The sequence below is a fragment of the Parambassis ranga genome, unplaced genomic scaffold (genome assembly GCF_900634625.1).
Source record: "Parambassis ranga unplaced genomic scaffold, fParRan2.1 scaffold_66_arrow_ctg1, whole genome shotgun sequence".
NCBI lineage: Eukaryota > Metazoa > Chordata > Actinopteri > Ambassidae > Parambassis > Parambassis ranga.
This window is the reverse complement of record NW_021144810.1, coordinates 99900-115876: the sequence shown is the minus strand read 5'-3', so window position 1 is coordinate 115876 and position 15977 is coordinate 99900. Positions and strand designations below refer to the sequence as shown.

The window sequence follows — 15977 nt, the reverse complement described above, 5'->3', positions numbered from 1 at the left end:
AAAAAACTCTTGACAAAAATATTGTAGTAATAATAATTTAATGTGTTCAAATCAGCAGTTGGAGAAAATGATTCAAAATGATTCCAGCAATGGTACAGGCAATAAGACAAATTTGATGTGTCAGATAACATAACATGCTTGTTCATAAATTCACATACATAAAAACAGAAATTAGAACAGAAACAGATAAGAAGATATTTGTATGCTACAGTGTGTTAAAAGATTAGTCATAATGACTTAATAATGAATAATTGATTACAGCTGTCGTTCAAAATAAACAAGCATAGATAAACATCAGCTGTTATTTTGAACTTTGTCTCGCTGTGTCTGAAAGGAAACGTCAGTGCAGTGACGCCAAATGCAATCATTTAAATGTAAAACATATGTAGAAAAGACAGTGGAAAGATATTAGTGAACACCAACAGGTCATACAACAGAGTCATGGCTTTAAAAGGGGACAGGTGACCTTGTGTGTGAACAGATTGAACACAATTGCCAACATAAATGCAAAACACTGACTAAATGTCTCCTTAGCTGCATCACCCGACAGCCGCCTGTGTGTGTCCAGTATTACTAACATGTCGTCCTTACATGGACTTAAATCCAAACCCAGCAGGAAACGGCGTGTAATATATGAATTTGTGTGTATTTGTGAGTTAACCATCTTTATGAGGACTAGTTTGAGTTTCAGACCTTCAAAGTGGGGACCGTTTGGATACCCCTTTAAACAGCTGAAGGCTTACACCTGGTTGTAGTGTTAGGCACTTAGTTGTGATGGTTAGGGTCAGGGAAAGGTGTTATGGAATGTCCCCACAAAGACAACCATCCCAGAATGTGTGTGTAGTGTCTTGTCTTCCTTATCTTCAGCAGCGGCAGTGCACATGACAGAAATCCACATGGGAATGATCAGGAGCCCTGATCAGGTGCCCTGCAAAGACGAGAAAGAACTTTAGCTTGCAGGGGTGTCTTGTGCTCTTAAAAAAACATGGCAGAAGAGAGGAAGAAAAGCAGATATTTTAAGAGTATTCAAAAGATTTATCAGTGTAAAAAAGAGCAATGCCCACCCCTCAGAAGAGGACACATGACTTGGGAGGCCTGAAGGGGTTATCACTGGAGGGCACCCCGGTCAGGAGAGGGTCTTTGTGGGCATTTTGCAAACAGAAGGCCTTCAGTTCTGCAGCAGCCTGAGAAACCTGAACCATGTAAAGAGAAGGAGTGTTAAAGCAGCGGTGCTGAGGTTCGACATGCTCCAGCTGTGATCCTGTGGACTGCAGACTGTTGTTGCAACATGGTGTCAGATACATGTTGTTCCAGATGTCATGTTGAAGCACAATAAGATTTTTCACCGTGAACACGTTCAGACCCAGAAAATAACCCTGATGACGCCATAGTGACGTCAACAGGGTGACAGCAGTGATCACAATGACACAATGAATGGCCATGCTAGCTGATAACCTGGCAGAGAAGGGTTAGTACCTTATCAAGTGGCTGTGATTCCCACACACAGTCTCATATGGGAAACTAATTGGAAGAAGTTTGTGTGCAAAACTTCTCTGTAATAATTCTTTATTGTGAGTGCACCACCCCTTCTCTCCAAGACACTTCAAGTAGCATGACTGTTCTAAAATAAGGAGCCACCAAGAATCACAGCAGTCACACACACAGCACAATCAACAAAGCGATCACTGTGCTCCACTGGCAGAGAGACGTCTGTCTCCAGCCCCGGCACAGCAGGAAGTCACACACCCCATGTTTTCTGAACGACTAACACTGAAACTATGACTCTGACTTCTTTCTGTGTTCCATCAGTTTCCTCTGAGCTGGACTTTTCAAGGACTTTTCTCTGCAGCTGTGTAACAAACAGCTAATTGACAGAGCTTAATTAGCTGCCTCGCGCGCCGCATTAGAGCTCAGGATGCGCTCGAGAGCAGGAGTCACGCGCGCAGCAGAGTTTACAGTAAACTTTAACGGTGGTGTCAAACTTTAAGATGTGAAAGTTTAACTCTAAAGTTTTTACCTTTATCCGCCGGACACTGGCCTCCAGGCGAAGCTGCTTCACTGCCTTCTGGGCAAGGACTAAGCTGCTGTTGGCGGCGCTGTTGTTTGACATGATTAAATCCGATTAATAGTCTCTCTCTCTCTCACACACACACACGCAGAGTGAAGAAGCAGAAAGTCAGCCGAGTCTTCTGTTTCAGCTCCTGGCTGCGAGGAAACACTTCTTCCGGTCCAAACTTTCAAAATAAAAAGCGTCTTCATGGCGGAGAAAGTGGACCTCACACCGGTTGTTATATCAATAACACTAGTAGTAACTAGTACTGCATTTGGATATTACATGATTATTGCATGTAACCCTGAAAGAATCATTTATGAATCACCCAATAAAGATCACGCCTGAATAACGTGTGACGATGGGGTTACATTTTATTTTGTTTTTGAAAACATGATGTGGCCTAAATTCATTAGAATATCAAGCAAACCTTAAAAGGGAGGGGGTTTAATTTCTTTATTTTTACAAATATATAAATTAATAGAGTGGAGTCAACAGCTTCTATTGTCTATAATAATCACAGTGGTGATCATACATTTATTTTTGCTTCATTGGGAAAACTATTAAGGGTTTAGGTCTGCTCGAGGCAGAGAATCAAACACACATGACCTCATAATTAGGATTTTTTTTTTAAATGAATGCTTCTATAATGTCGATACGATAAATTAAACTATTACAATGCACGAATTGTGTTTTTAAAACCAGAAGAAGAAACTGTGCCGGCAGGTGGTGGCGGTATAGCGCCATTTTGTTTTTGTCAACAAGCAATAACGACGAAGAAGAAGAAACCGGAAGTTCAGAGGTCAAGCTAAAACTGTTTCCGGTGTAGTTGAGGGGTCACACATAGGGGGAGTGAGACCCGAAATACTTTCAAAAATGCTGTTACGAGTGAGTATTTAAATATTTTTTTGACAACATGACAGTCAGCGGAAGAACATGTAAAACATGTCGATAACAAATATGTCGACAGGGTTTAACAGCAGCATGTCGTGTTGAGCGTGTTAGCTAGCAGCTTGTGTAACGTTGCTTCAAGGCAACCTCTAAACCTGCCAAGCTAAAATGTTTAGAAAAATACAGCAAACATCATATTTGTGTCGTTTATCTCACTCTGCTTTTTTAAATATCAAAGCATTACGTTTTGACGAAGGTTATGATCGAGAGTAGACTGACTTAAGATGGTTTTTAAAGTTCTTTACGAGCCAAACTCTTTAAAACAAATGTTAAACATATTACACGTTTTTAATTACCTAGTTATTTTAATGACCAGAAGCTCAGAATCAACAAATTATCTAGTTATAAACATATGAGTGTTGTTTTCTATATAAATGAAATTATTCAATTTTATGAGTAGTGTTTCACTTTGTAGTGTTTCTGATCATGAAAACTGTTTTGTTTTTGTCATACACGTTTTTTGGGGTTCTTCAGCATAGTACTGTACTGTAAAATGTGACAATAACATTTTTATTTTTGTCTTTCAGAAGGTGTTGCAGATCGGGGGGCTGACGCTGAAACACAGCAGGTGCATCCACCACAGTCCCGTATGGAAGAGCCCCCTAATACCCATAGTTGTGGAGCAGACGGTGAGTGAGAAAAGAGGAAAGAAATGCTGATGGAGCCTTATTCCTTTTGACTATGATCATGTTACTGGTATTAACAACGTAATAAAAAGTCAGTGTAGCTGCATTAGAAGTCAGTTATTGTTTTACAGTTGCAGGTATAAAGCTCCTAAAATAATCTGTCCCATTGTTGTTTTTTTAGGGTAGAGGAGAACGAGCGTATGACATCTATTCTCGGCTCCTGAGGGAGAGAATCATTTGTGTAATGGGTCCCGTAAGTGTCATCTTGGACGTTGATTTTGTTGATTTTTTTTCAACATATTTTCAGGGCGATTGATATTGTTTACTCTCCCTCAGATTGATGACTCTGTAGCCAGTTTGGTTATTGCCCAGCTGCTCTTTCTACAGTCAGAGAGCAACAACAAGCCCATCCACATGTACATCAACAGTCCTGGTATGACTCTTAGCAAAGAAAACCACATAGAAGGGTTAAAAAAAGTCTATGAAGCATTAAATTCGTGCCATGACAGCGCCTCCTCCTCTGCCTTCTAGGTGGTGTGGTGACAGCAGGCCTGGCCATTTACGACACCATGCAGTACATCCTTAATCCCATTTCCACCTGGTGCGTTGGCCAAGCGGCCAGCATGGGCAGTTTGCTGCTGGCAGCAGGGACAACAGGCATGAGGCATTCCCTGCCCAACGCACGTATCATGGTTCACCAGCCTTCCGGGGGCGCCAGGGTAAGGCTGACCTTTTAATACTGAAATCCATACATGGGGTGGTAGGTGACAAAGTTTGAACATGAAGAAAGTTAAGAGACTTGGCTGTGTGCACAGGGTCAGGCCACAGACATCGCCATCCAGGCAGAGGAGATCCTGAAGCTGAAGAGGCAGATTAATAACATCTATGCCAAACACACAGGGCAGCCGCTGGAAACTATTGGTATGTTTGCACGGCTGGTCAACGTGATTTAGCTTGTTTTGCTGCCTCCAACTGGGCCTAGAATATCTCAATCTCAACTAAATATTGTATCTTTCTTCCAGAGGGTGTGATGGAGAGGGATCGCTACATGAGCCCCATGGAGGCTCAGGACTTTGGTCTCATTGACCGGGTCCTTGTCCACCCACCACAGGCAGGACAGGATGAACCAGAGCTGGTGCAGAAAGAGCCAGCAGCAGCAGCAGCAGCAGCAGCCAGTCCCTCACCCCAACCAGAGTCTGCATCCCCGGAGCAGGCCTCCCCAGGCACAAATTCCCCCTCCTCATACAAACCTGAACCATGAACTGAACACAGCACATCTGAGATCTGAAAGCCCCTCTGCAGGTTCTAATGGTTCTGAGAGCAAAATGCAGCATTCACAGTGTATCTCGGTTCTGAAGTAGACCCCTCCCCCTTGTCAGCACTGTAGAGTCTACATATATTCATGAAGGTACAGGTTTTTATGATTAAGATACCATTTCCTGTTGTCCATGAAATTAAAGAAATGCTGAAAGAACGGCTAAACAACTGGAGCCTGGTAATTAGTGCACAAACATATCCTCTGTACATGAAGTTATGTTTAGGAGAGCGGGAGTTAACCTGTTAGGTCTGCAGAGCCATGTTTTCCCTGAACTGAAGAGTGCCGGTTACTTGTATTTGATAATTTCATATTTGTAATAAATATAATAATTTCCACCACAAATCACAAAACCTGCCCTCCTGTCTGGATCCGTAATTGTCTGACTTTGCATCCAGCCCCTCCCGACTACAACTGGAAGAAAGTTGACACGTTCTGTTACGTGTGCTTATTATGTCAAATGATTCCAACAATGTTTAAACTCAAAGAAAGCTACTTGCTGGTACTTTAACGACTAGATTCATTAACATTCTATAAAAGTGCAGGTTTTCAGCTGCATATCATCAGCTTGTTCTGACCTAAATGTTTCTGTGATTTTTTTTTGAAAGAAGTTTTGTAGCATTAGAAGTAAAAATGTCAAAGTTTATTCACGGAATTAAAAGATATACACTGGGGGAAAACTGACAAGACATACAGAAAGACGTTCAAATGAGGTTGTTAAAAACACTTTAAACATAATTCTATGTGTGGTGAACTCAGTGCAAACAAACAGCAAAGATAGGCACAGCTGGCTTTATGAGTCAGTTTAAAGTAAGGACACCATCAGTAAAGTTAAGAGAAAGTAGGATAAGATACTCCTTAAAATCTCCTGTAAAAGTTATTATTAAACAGCGTCTGCACTAGGAAAAGAGATGTTAATATCCACACAGTATTCTTATTTCATTCACACTCTTACAATGTAAAAAAATCCTCCATCTTCTCTCTCTTACACACACGCAGCCGTCCCATCGTCACATGAGCGTGCAGCTTTTGGGCGAGGTGGTCCAGCGCAGCCAGCTCAGCTTGTCCTCGCTGTACGGAGGGTAACGCAGGCCGTTGAGCCTCTCTAAAGCCCAGCCCCGTAGCATGCAGGCTCGCCGGTGGCTGAACGTCTCAAAGCCCCAACGGCCGTGATAACTGCCCCAACCACTGGCACCTGAGAAACAAAAAAGGGACACGGAATGGGAAAAGTAACACCTAGACCAGGCTGCAAACAGACTAATGAAACATGCATCTAAAGTCCGTTCAAACCAGGGCTACACCTACCGACTCCTCCAAAGGGCAGAGTGGGCAGTGTCATGTGGACGATGCCGTCATTGGAGCAGAATCCTCCACTGCTGGTCTTTTCCAACACGGTCTTTACGACCTTGGGAGACAGTGTGGTTTAAACCAGCGGGCAGTACGAATGCAGCTCTAAAGGTGAGATTCTGCAGTTTTGTGTTCTTACAGAGGATTCGTCAGAGAAAACATAGAGGGCCAGAGGTTTCTCTTTGCGGTTGACAAAGTCGATGCCTTTTTCCACAGACTCCACCGTGATGATGGGCAAAATGGGGCCAAAGATCTCTTCCTTCATCAGGACATCGTCTTCAGCCACGTCCACCACCACTGTTGGAGCTAACATATTGGAAGAGTCTACTAGCGCTCACTGTGCAAGGGGCAGGCTACATTCTGGGTGCATACAAGAGCTTCTAAACCTACCTATGTACTTATCCTCCTGGTCACGCTCTCCTCCCACAACAACCTTGCCGCTGGTCTTCCCAAGCAGTTCTATCAGACGAGACCAGTGACGAAGAGACACGATGCGGGACATGTCGGGGCTCTTCTGAGGCTCCTTGCCGTAGAAGTCCTCCAGTGCTTGACTCAGCGCAGGTAGCAGGGCGTCCCGAGTAGCCGCTGTGCACAGCAAGTAGTCCGGAGCCACGCAGCTCTGGCCAGCATTGAAAAATTTGGCCCACACCAAACGCCGCGCTGCAGCTGTGATGTTTATGCGACCATATATCAAGCCGGGACACTTGCCGCCAAGCTCCAATGTCACAGGGGTCAAGTGGACTGAAGCTGCCTGCATGATGCTACGCGCTACACTCTGAGAGCCTACAAGAGACATGAAGAGTCAAAGTTACACACAGGTGGACAAATGCTTTACTAGCACAAACTAAGGGCCGAGCAGCGCTCCAACACTGGCTTTACCTGTGTAGAAGATGTGGTCAAATCGAATCTGCAGCAGGGCCTTGGTCTCCTCTGCTCCACCACGAACAACTGCGTAACAGTCCTGTCCAATTAAAGAGTCCGATCTCTGTCAATCCGAAGTTGCCCTCTGGTTGGTATTTCTTGCCAACATTTAGATACTTTACCTGAGACAGGTATTTGGGGATAAGCTCTGCAATCAGACTGTCTGTGGCTGCGCTAACCTCTGAAGGCTTGATGACAACACAGTTTCCTGGTTGGAGACAACAACCATCGATCATCAGTGTCAGAGTTGGTATCATTTGTGGTGGTAGCACTTGAACAACAACATACAAGAAGCTTGCAAGTTCACATTCCACGTCTTTCCTGTTTATGCATTCCTTCCGTCTCCGCCGTCTGCTACGACTAACCTTATTCTATTATTAACACAAAACAAACACAATGAAGCCCAACACTGGATCTCATGGATGATACCTGCAGCAATGGCTCCAACCATGGGCAGGGTAAGAAGCTGCAGGGGGTAGTTCCATGCCCCAATGATCAGCACAACTCCGAATGGTTCCCGGCGGACAGAACAGTCATCAAGTTTTGTCGCCTGTATACAATGATATAAAAATATATATAAAAGCAGTGTATTCACGTCATCGCACAGATGAATCATTGTGGTACCTACAAGATTTTTGCTGACATACTCTGGCTGCATCCAGCTCGTCAGGTTAGAGATGGCGTAATGCAGCTCATTGAGGACGATATCAATCTCAGACAGGATGGCCTCAAACTTTGGCTGTTGTTCACAGGCAGTAATCACAATGAGACATTAGTGCTGTTGTGTAGCAGACCACTATAAATATGTGCTCAGAACAATGATTTTCTTAGTGATGTAACTACTTAAAATACTATCTTGATGTGTGAGTGTCACATTCATCCAAACTCAAAGACTAATCTAGCCCCGGAATTCACTACCAACATAAATTAACCAACACCGGAGCTCAGCTAAGCGACAGCCAGCAGGCAAAGCTTCGCTTAACAATAACCCCTGGATGGATACGACAGCTGGTTAGCTTGTCATCTTTTGGATTTTAGCCAGCATTGAATTAGATTAACAGTGATGCAAGAAAACAGTTAGCCAGCTAGCTATGTAGCACTTGATAGCATTCATTGTCATGAAACTTATACTCGAGTAAATGCTGGTGCAGTCATGTCAGACAGCGCACTGACTGCAGTTCAACAATCAGCCACAGGTGTCACTATTAACAGCCGTTGACAGAAAATGTACCTTTACTTCCAGACAGGTGTTTTACAAGCTTTTTAAAACATGTAACTGATTACATCAACATGATCAGATGAAATAAACAAGAAAAACCGGCTTCCCTGGTGTACTTATGTCTGGGAGGATCACCGTGTTGCACTCATGCAAAGCCTGCTACCTTGCCAAGGTCTTTGTGCAGCGCAGTTAAAATCTGCTCCTCGTTTTCTTTGATCATCGACATGAGATTGGTCAGCTGTGTTCGACGGAACTTCTCTGGTAGCGTGACACCTGAATGAAATGCAGAGCGTAACCTGTCCACAGCCTGTCTGTGGGAGTCCATCCTTTCACCTGGAAGGACAGAGAAACACAGCTCAGCTTTCCAGACACTGGTGGACAGAGAACAGGGAAGCATCCATCACTCTATGAATGAAACCACAGACACTAGCAGGCAGGCACCAGGCCCGGGCACCAGCCCCAGGCATCAGACCCGGGCATCAGACCCGGGCACCAGGCCCGGGCACCAGCCCCAGGCATCAGACCCGGGCATCAGACCCGGGCACCAGGCCCCGGGCACCAGGCCCGGGCACCAGCCCCAGGCATCAGACCCGGGCATCAGACCCGGGCACCAGACCCGGGAACCAGCTCCAGCCCCAGGCATCAGACCCGGGCACCAGACCCGGGCACCAGCTCCAGCCCCAGGCATCAGCCCCGGGCACCAGCCCTGCCAAGGCTAATAAGAGAGAACCACATGTTTGTACAGGGTAATGATGACACCTGGAACAAAGCCCAGCAGACCAGTCCAAATGACTCAGCAGCAGAACCCCATGAACCCCATGGCACAATGATCAACTACACATACCAGACAATCCAAACAAGTCTAGCTAGTTAGCTAGCTCACAGCTAGTTAGCTAGCTCACAGCTAGTTACAGCTAGTTAGCTAGCTCACAGCTAGTTACAGCTAGTTAGCTAGCACACAGCTAGCTAGCCAGCTCAGTGTAAATGACTGTAGACACCAGCAGGGACTGCCCAGTCTTTCCCAACAGACCTACAACATGTGTTGAGTATCTCTGCGCCGCATTTAACCGAAGACTTTGATATTTTAATCTGTTTAATCTGTTTAATCTGGGCCATTCTTCATTTACACAAACTAGAAATAAATCTGAAATGTGACGTTTACCAAAGAGACTCGCGCGCCTCTCGCGCAGCCGTGAAAAGGCGCGTGCAGATGTCACGTGGAGTTTTTATTTGACCCACGCTTAATCTGATGTAAATGGTGTGTGTGTGTGTGTGTGTGTGTGTGTGTGTGTTAGCAAACAATCCCCCTCAGAAGCACATGTGGTCACATGAACAGTCCGCACAGTCCGTAAAAGATGCGATGTTCTTCTCGGGCTCGTTATGTGATGACAGGACAGAGAATAATAATAATAGTGTTCACTCACCTGTTAGTGTTCCGTCTCTTAGTGTTCCGTCTCTTAGCCTGCCGTACCCAGCCTGCCGCTGAGGCGCTAATCAAGGCGTTCCTCGCTTCCGGGTGCAGCAGCGTTTTTGGATCAACCTTCTTTTGGGCTCTCGCAAACGGGAGGGGAGCTGTTTGGGTCGAGCCACGGACTAGTCCTAAGACGTGTCAGCTGAGAGCCGTGACCGCTCAGGCGGTACCAGCCTGTGCCTCATGTCGGATGTATTTTCCCTGGCGGCCCCCAGCTTCCTCAGCTTTACCCCCAAAGTATCATGGTTTATTCGGTTCCGAGAGTATTCACCGCAAGGGTTAACCTTTGACCCCGAACCAAAGCAGAGACAGCCTGAGGTCAAAGGTGAAGTGTTTAAGGGCTCAATAAAAGTGTTTGTCTTTGTTTTAGTCTTCTTCTCCCCATTTACAAATCAGAACTTAGTTCTTCCCCTGAAGCTTTAAATAAATATGAACTAAAGATGTTTTTAAGTCTACATTATGACGTTTTTCCCCCTTTAGAAAACTGTTTAATTAAAGTCAGAAATACTGGAGTTCCCTGTTCCTGCATGTGGAGTGATGAGGTCATAATGTGGGATGTGTAACCCTGACCAGTACATGTGTGTTATCAAATCACAGCTATACAGTGAATCAGCATTGTTACAAAAACTTTATTCTCACAATATCAAAATTGACAGACCTACAGAGTTATAGATTAAAAGGAATTAAGAGTGAAAAACAATGGTGAATATGGTGGCTCCTCTTCAGAGTCGTTACATTTCAGGTGTTTTCTGATGGTGCCAAGCAGCAGCAGCAGCAGCAGCAGCACTCGGTACAGAGCAACACATGTGACTGATGGAGATTAAACAAAAACATACGGAAAAAAAGAAAGGAGGAAGAGGGGGACATTTTGGATTTAATTGTGGCAGCAACAATTATACAAAAATCAAAAACAAGAAACATGCGTTGAAGGAATTTTGAAAATGATGAAAATTCCTACAGCTGCATATTGTGGAGAAAACTGCTTCCAAATATCTCTAAAACTAAGTGACAAGGTTCGTCATACAAAAACAAAGGAAAAAAACTACAATGTGGTGAAGTCAGGAAGATAGAGTGATGTAGTCTACAGTGACGAGGACAACGGATGCAGATGGAAGGAGGCTGTCGGCAGAAAAAATGGCCTTCTGTACAGCTGAGGAGAAGTGACGACGTTATGGGCCCAATGTCCGCCTCGCCCTGCACCTTTCACAGCGACAGCTCTGTCAGGCTTGGGCAGTATGGCAGAAATCCAGCTCTGCAAGGGGAAGCTGTGTGAGAGCTCTGCGGGGTTTTGGCAGGTTTTCTGTCTAACTGCTGAGAGTTCAGACTGACAGAACGGTCCAGCAGCAGGATGGAGGGCGGCTGGTGTGGAAATGGTACCGGAGCTTTTCGACACATGGAGGCTGTTTGCTCACAGACTTCACAGGAAATAGTCGGCTACTGGCTTCTTGGAGGGGATGCCTCTGGTCTCTTGTGGTGCTGCCTCAAATATGATGAACTCTCGCTGTAGATGCTCATCCAGCTCCAAGATGGCTGCCACATTGCCACATCTGATTGTCAGGAAAGACACAATTGGTTAGGACATTACATATTCACATGCATTTTCTTTATCATTTCTTTTTGCTTAAACTCACTGATCATTGCCTAAAATCTAGCTATAGTTCAGCTGGTTGATCTGCTAACAAACACAAGGTACAAAAGGCATTTCTAAGAGTCACACTGAGCATGTCTGCATATCCGCTGTGATGCTTGCTGGTCAGCAGAGCGCCTTAAGCAAGGTCTACACAGACCGAGTACTGAGAGAAGTTCAAGAAAGAACTTGCATACGTCCCAGGTTTCCTCTGTGTGTGACCTGAAACATCTGAACACAAACAAAAAGGCTTCCACCTTGACTCAGAGCTGCTGCCGCGAGTGTTTCTCCTACAGCCATGAATATGGTACTTTAAGTATTAACTAGAGTACACGGCCGCTTGGCATTCTGTTACAGCAGATGATCAGACTACTGAAAAATGTGGCTGAAATACCTCCGTGTTAGCAAGCACTCCAGGCTTTAAAATTTCACCACAGCACGAGCAGTTGCAAAATATTTAGCAGTGCCAAACAAACAGCAGAGAGCAGTGTTGTGCAGGTTAACTGAAGGATGCCTGGCACCCACATAGACACAGGGTGACAGATTAAAGGTACATAAAGGCTTACAAGACGCAAAAACAAAGACTGCTAAGACTGGGTTATTTCAATCTTTGACGCAAACAGAAGAAATAAGTAATCCACCTGGAATGTGTACTTCATGCATCTGAAGATGTTTCAGAGGAAGTGTCCACACAGCTTACATGCTACTTTCAGACTAAGTCCGGTATTTGACCGTTTCTGCCTACCTGTAGCAGTAGTTGGGTGCTGACCACACTGTGAGCACCGTTTCGTTGAAGTGCCACTTGTAGCCTTCCATGACCAGCTGGTGTGCTCGACAGATCATGTGGATGTCGTTGGCAGCATTGAACTGGGCCACCACGTCGCTGCCAAATAAGTAGCCAGCACCTCTGGGGCTCACACCCCAGCCGGTGGTGTCTGAGAGCAGGGAGGGAAGACCAGCCAGGTTAACATTCATCATAACGTCACTCCTGTGGTTTATCATGCATTCACATCATTCAGTATTCACATCTGTAAATACCTTCGGGGTCTGACCACAAGAGGTCACACATGGGCCCGTCATGAGGTACCTCCTGTTTTCTGTCAATGGTCCGAATCTGGTCCAGTGTCTGGATTGAGGGAGACAAGCCACCGTGCACACAGAAGATCTGAAAGTCATAGAAGGGAATTTACCAAATGAAGAGAAATGAGGTCGCAAAGTCTGCAGCTCCTCCAAAAAACCAATGTGTACAGTCACAAATGATTAGCTCACCTTGCCGTCAATGATAGCAGAGAGGGACAAGTAGTCAAAAATCTCAGTGCAGTATCTCCAGACAGTGACTGAACCATACTTTCGGAGGCACTCATCGTAGAAGCCGTACACCTGGGTGATTTGCCGCGACTCGTGGTTTCCCCGGATCAGGGTTATCCTGTCCGGATAGCGCACCTGTGAAGTACACCAGATACCCAAAATATGAGGACAGTGAAAATACTTAATCCATTCCAACGAGGGATGGCTTGGTTACGTTCTGCAGAGGACACCAACACAAACTCATGTGCACCTTAAGAGCTAGCAGAAGAAGAAAAGTCTCCACACTGTAGAAGCCTCTGTCCACAAAGTCGCCCATGAAGAGGTAATTTGTCTCTGGAACGTCGCCACCAACCTGTCAACGGGGAGAAAACGGTTCAGAGCTGTAAATTCAAAGTCTATGCAAATGACTGCATCAAGATGCAACCACCACTGTCAAACTCCACTGACACCAGGAAAAATACTATAGTAGAAAACAAAAGGACACTGGTGTAAAAGAAAAGATACTTACTCTAAAGAGCTCTTTCAAGTCATAGAACTGACCGTGTATATCCCCACACACCTGTGAAGGTGGAAGACCAACAATTACCAAATTAAATCAACTTAAAAACACATTCTGAGAAAACAGAAGCCAACACATGCTACCTACCGTAACAGGAGAGTCTACTCTCTGGACATTGCTTTCTTCCACCAGAATCTCTCTGAAAATACATCCAAACATATTGATTAGAGAACAGCTCTGACAGCATCAGGGGGTCTGATGGCTGGCAGCACCAGTCCATGTGTTTACATGCGTTCACCGTGCCTAACATCTGTGTCTGAGGTTCCTTGGTCATTACCTGGCTTTGGCACACAGTGCTTTGACTTCATTTTCCTTAATGAGTTCACAGCGTCTGAGCTGTTCTATCTGTCGGTCCAGGTCACTGATGTCCCCCATAGTCACACACATATGGAGAGCTGCTCACACACTATGTCCGCACACACACACACAGGGGCCACTAAGTTATCAGGCTCCTTGTTCCTCGAAGCGATGGGACAGGATGGCCTCTGACAGGGGCTCTTCAATTCTTCAGGCTCTCGGGATGAGATGGATCAGAGAAACGAGCTCTAAAAGGCAAACATACACTTTGGTAAAAACAATGTTAAAAAAAGTTAAACATCGCTAAAATATCAGGGAAACTGAAAAACGCTTGCTGCGCTACACACTGCTCACGGGTTTCCTCAAACTGTTTCATGACTGCGTCATGAGAATAGTGAAGAAGTTCTCCTGAAATGTTTGTTTATACGGAAAGCAAACGAGCAGTGCACAGCAACATACTGACGTTATTCTTCCAGGAATGTGCGGCCTACGGGCGTAGTTTAACAGTAAGCTAGCTATTAGCACGTTAGCTTACATCGCTGCTAACGACGTCAGCGAACAACTGATTCTTTGATAAGTTAGCCAACCATTTTGTTTGGAAATTTGTCCTGGGGGGTTAACACAAATGTCTACTGACCGATACTGAATCACCATACACACAGAGTACGCTAAACAACCACAGAAAAAATAGGTTAACTGACGATGTCAGCGGGCTAACCACAGCTGTTAGCAGGCTACCTGGCTAACTTACTTAACATACGGCGTCAACACTGGTTAGCGCTTCTTTTTTTAGCAAGCTAGCTAACGCTAGTGTTACAAAATGTTACACGCGCCGCCGCTAAAACGAGAAGAACAAACGTAACAATAATTACCGTGGAGGGAATGATGGCAGAACTCTGAGAAACAAACACCAGCGTGTTTCATTCCGTGGATCGTGGGTCCTCGTCGCCGCTCACCGGCCCCTCTTCTTCCCCCGGTGTCGTCTTTGCCGGTTCACTCCGCTCATGAACAAACAGCAGCGGCTCGACTGTCACTTCCGGTGCCGGGAGCGCGCATTGCTGAATCCAGCCAGCTCCCGGGTGACGTCAGCGGGAAGTTTATCAGGAGTTTATATATAAACCATGTGTACAAAAACAAGCACACATTACAATCTAATAAAAGAATTCAAAACGAAAACCATAACATTTATAACACCAGTGGTTCTTGACTGCTGTTTCATGGATGAGGAATTAATCAACCACTCCAGAAAGTAGGCTTATTAAATCATTTAACAATAGATCTGGATGAATCTCAAAGGTCAGTCATTTAAGATGCTAATTCAGCACGAGCAGACATTATACTCAGTGCAATCACAGTAACTACTACAAACCCACAGAATTACTGGACAGTTTAATTTGACATGATTTTATTGGTTCTGTAACATCTTTAGGACTTTCTTTTGGCCACACACAGGGTCAGTACACATTTTGTGCAAAACCTGACTACAAGACACTCAAATGAGAGTTTAGAAACATTAATAAACAAAATCTATATTAATACATGACACTTCTGCTGCAGCATGTTGTACTTTTGTTACAAGGAATGTGCACATTGATGGAGAAACTGCAGGTGTGTCTACACACTAAAATACAGTAGCATAAAAATCCAAAGTGACTGAAATGAGCAGAACCTGAGCAGACAGTACCACACAAACACCTGCAAACATTTTTACTGTATAGAAATTTAAAAAGCAAGCTGTGAACACCGTCCTGTTTTCCAAATTCATTCAATCATAATATAAAAACATTATTCTCTTTGGTAGAAAGTTATAGTACAGTAGAAGGCATTCTTGGTCACTTCAATAAAAACAAAAAGGCACCATAATAACATATCCCCATACATTAGACACACATCTGTTACTGTTGAGCCTACAGTATTTTCCTAACATTGTATTGTTGCATCTGTCAGCAATCATTAGCAGTACATCAAAACATAATAGTCATAAGCATAAAAGTGATTAAACATTCCACACAAGCAGAAATTAAATATATAGAAGGAACTAAAGTCACCTAAGGCCTTTACTAACTGTAATTATACAGCACCTTGGTGCTGTCAGTCACACTGTATGTCAGCTCTAAATGGCAACTCAGAGGTCAGCGCTCCTCCTTTCGAAGGGTTAATTATTTCAATGGTCAGTAAAATACTGGTTTTTGTGTTCAAGTCGAGCGTTCTTGCTGTCAGTATGAGAGAGGGTCTCCGATCACTCTGTGTATCCCAGGAAGTGGCATTACTCATACTGTGATCTGA

At 44.6% G+C, this 15977-nt stretch overlaps 4 protein-coding genes across 8 annotated transcripts; 1 reads left to right on the top strand and 3 right to left on the bottom strand.

Moving 5' to 3' along the window:
* Positions 1–24: 24 nt before the first annotated feature.
* LOC114431295 (guanine nucleotide-binding protein G(I)/G(S)/G(O) subunit gamma-5-like) lies at positions 25–2223 on the bottom strand. Of its 2 annotated transcripts, none has more exons than XM_028398880.1 (3): positions 2018–2223; positions 1065–1193; positions 25–928 (listed from the first exon to the last, which is right to left on the bottom strand). In XM_028398880.1, the coding sequence occupies exons 1-2, from the start codon at positions 2108–2110 to the stop codon at positions 1068–1070; spliced, it is 219 nt and encodes a 72-aa protein (XP_028254681.1). In that variant the 5' UTR covers positions 2111–2223; the 3' UTR covers positions 25–928; positions 1065–1067. The 2 variants fall into 2 exon arrangements, with proteins under 2 accessions (XP_028254681.1, XP_028254682.1); XM_028398881.1 differs by having other exon boundaries at positions 25–915.
* A 613-nt stretch (positions 2224–2836) lies between these two features.
* On the top strand, positions 2837–5337 carry LOC114431301 (ATP-dependent Clp protease proteolytic subunit, mitochondrial-like). Its single transcript, XM_028398887.1, has 7 exons — positions 2837–2938; positions 3529–3630; positions 3809–3880; positions 3964–4060; positions 4159–4346; positions 4443–4548; positions 4650–5337. Exons 1-7 carry the CDS (start codon positions 2927–2929, stop codon positions 4886–4888), a joined length of 816 nt encoding a protein of 271 aa, XP_028254688.1. The 5' UTR covers positions 2837–2926; the 3' UTR covers positions 4889–5337.
* A 226-nt stretch (positions 5338–5563) lies between these two features.
* LOC114431284 (aldehyde dehydrogenase family 3 member B3-like) lies at positions 5564–10115 on the bottom strand. Of its 4 annotated transcripts, XM_028398866.1 has the most exons (11): positions 9592–9606; positions 8855–9144; positions 8593–8762; positions 7839–7949; positions 7640–7760; positions 7333–7418; positions 7169–7250; positions 6680–7072; positions 6429–6595; positions 6248–6347; positions 5564–6137 (listed from the first exon to the last, which is right to left on the bottom strand). In XM_028398866.1, exons 3-11 carry the CDS (start codon positions 8752–8754, stop codon positions 5953–5955), a joined length of 1407 nt encoding a protein of 468 aa, XP_028254667.1. In that variant the 5' UTR covers positions 8755–8762; positions 8855–9144; positions 9592–9606; the 3' UTR covers positions 5564–5952. The 4 variants fall into 4 exon arrangements, with proteins under 4 accessions (XP_028254667.1, XP_028254666.1, XP_028254668.1 ...); XM_028398865.1 differs by lacking the exons at positions 8855–9144; positions 9592–9606 and adding an exon at positions 9854–10115; XM_028398867.1 differs by lacking the exon at positions 8855–9144 and having other exon boundaries at positions 9592–9669.
* A 638-nt stretch (positions 10116–10753) lies between these two features.
* Positions 10754–14725, bottom strand: LOC114431300 (serine/threonine-protein phosphatase 4 catalytic subunit B). The gene is made up of 9 exons (XM_028398886.1): positions 14564–14725; positions 13672–13939; positions 13482–13533; positions 13344–13394; positions 13086–13187; positions 12797–12970; positions 12566–12692; positions 12273–12462; positions 10754–11447 (listed from the first exon to the last, which is right to left on the bottom strand). Exons 2-9 carry the CDS (start codon positions 13779–13781, stop codon positions 11318–11320), a joined length of 936 nt encoding a protein of 311 aa, XP_028254687.1. The 5' UTR covers positions 13782–13939; positions 14564–14725; the 3' UTR covers positions 10754–11317.
* Between the last annotated feature and the right edge of the window lie 1252 nt (positions 14726–15977).

What these genes read in the sequence shown, in the direction of transcription:
- LOC114431295 (XM_028398880.1), bottom strand. Translation starts at nt 2,110, where the DNA reads ATGTCAAACAACAGCGCCGCCAACAGCAGCTTAGTCCTTGCCCAGAAG. An exon ending in CCAGTGTCCGGCGGATAAAG is followed by an intron (nt 1,194 to 2,017) that starts GTAAAAACTTTA and finishes TACATGGTTCAG; the next exon opens with GTTTCTCAGGCTGCTGCAGA.
- LOC114431284 (XM_028398865.1), bottom strand. Translation starts at nt 8,754, where the DNA reads ATGGACTCCCACAGACAGGCTGTGGACAGGTTACGCTCTGCATTTCAT. An exon ending in TGCACAAAGACCTTGGCAAG is followed by an intron (nt 7,950 to 8,592) that starts GTAGCAGGCTTT and finishes TGTGAACAACAG; the next exon opens with CCAAAGTTTGAGGCCATCCT. An exon ending in CCAGGAGGATAAGTACATAG is followed by an intron (nt 6,596 to 6,679) that starts GTAGGTTTAGAA and finishes CCAATATGTTAG; the next exon opens with CTCCAACAGTGGTGGTGGAC.
- LOC114431300 (XM_028398886.1), bottom strand. Translation starts at nt 13,781, where the DNA reads ATGTGTGTGACTATGGGGGACATCAGTGACCTGGACCGACAGATAGAA. An exon ending in GCACTGTGTGCCAAAGCCAG is followed by an intron (nt 13,534 to 13,671) that starts GTAATGACCAAG and finishes ATGTATTTTCAG; the next exon opens with AGAGATTCTGGTGGAAGAAA. An exon ending in GCACCCAACTACTGCTACAG is followed by an intron (nt 11,448 to 12,272) that starts GTAGGCAGAAAC and finishes CCTGACAATCAG; the next exon opens with ATGTGGCAATGTGGCAGCCA.
- LOC114431301 (XM_028398887.1), top strand. An exon ending in CCATAGTTGTGGAGCAGACG is followed by an intron (nt 3,631 to 3,808) that starts GTGAGTGAGAAA and finishes TTGTTTTTTTAG; the next exon opens with GGTAGAGGAGAACGAGCGTA. An exon ending in AGCCTTCCGGGGGCGCCAGG is followed by an intron (nt 4,347 to 4,442) that starts GTAAGGCTGACC and finishes CTGTGTGCACAG; the next exon opens with GGTCAGGCCACAGACATCGC.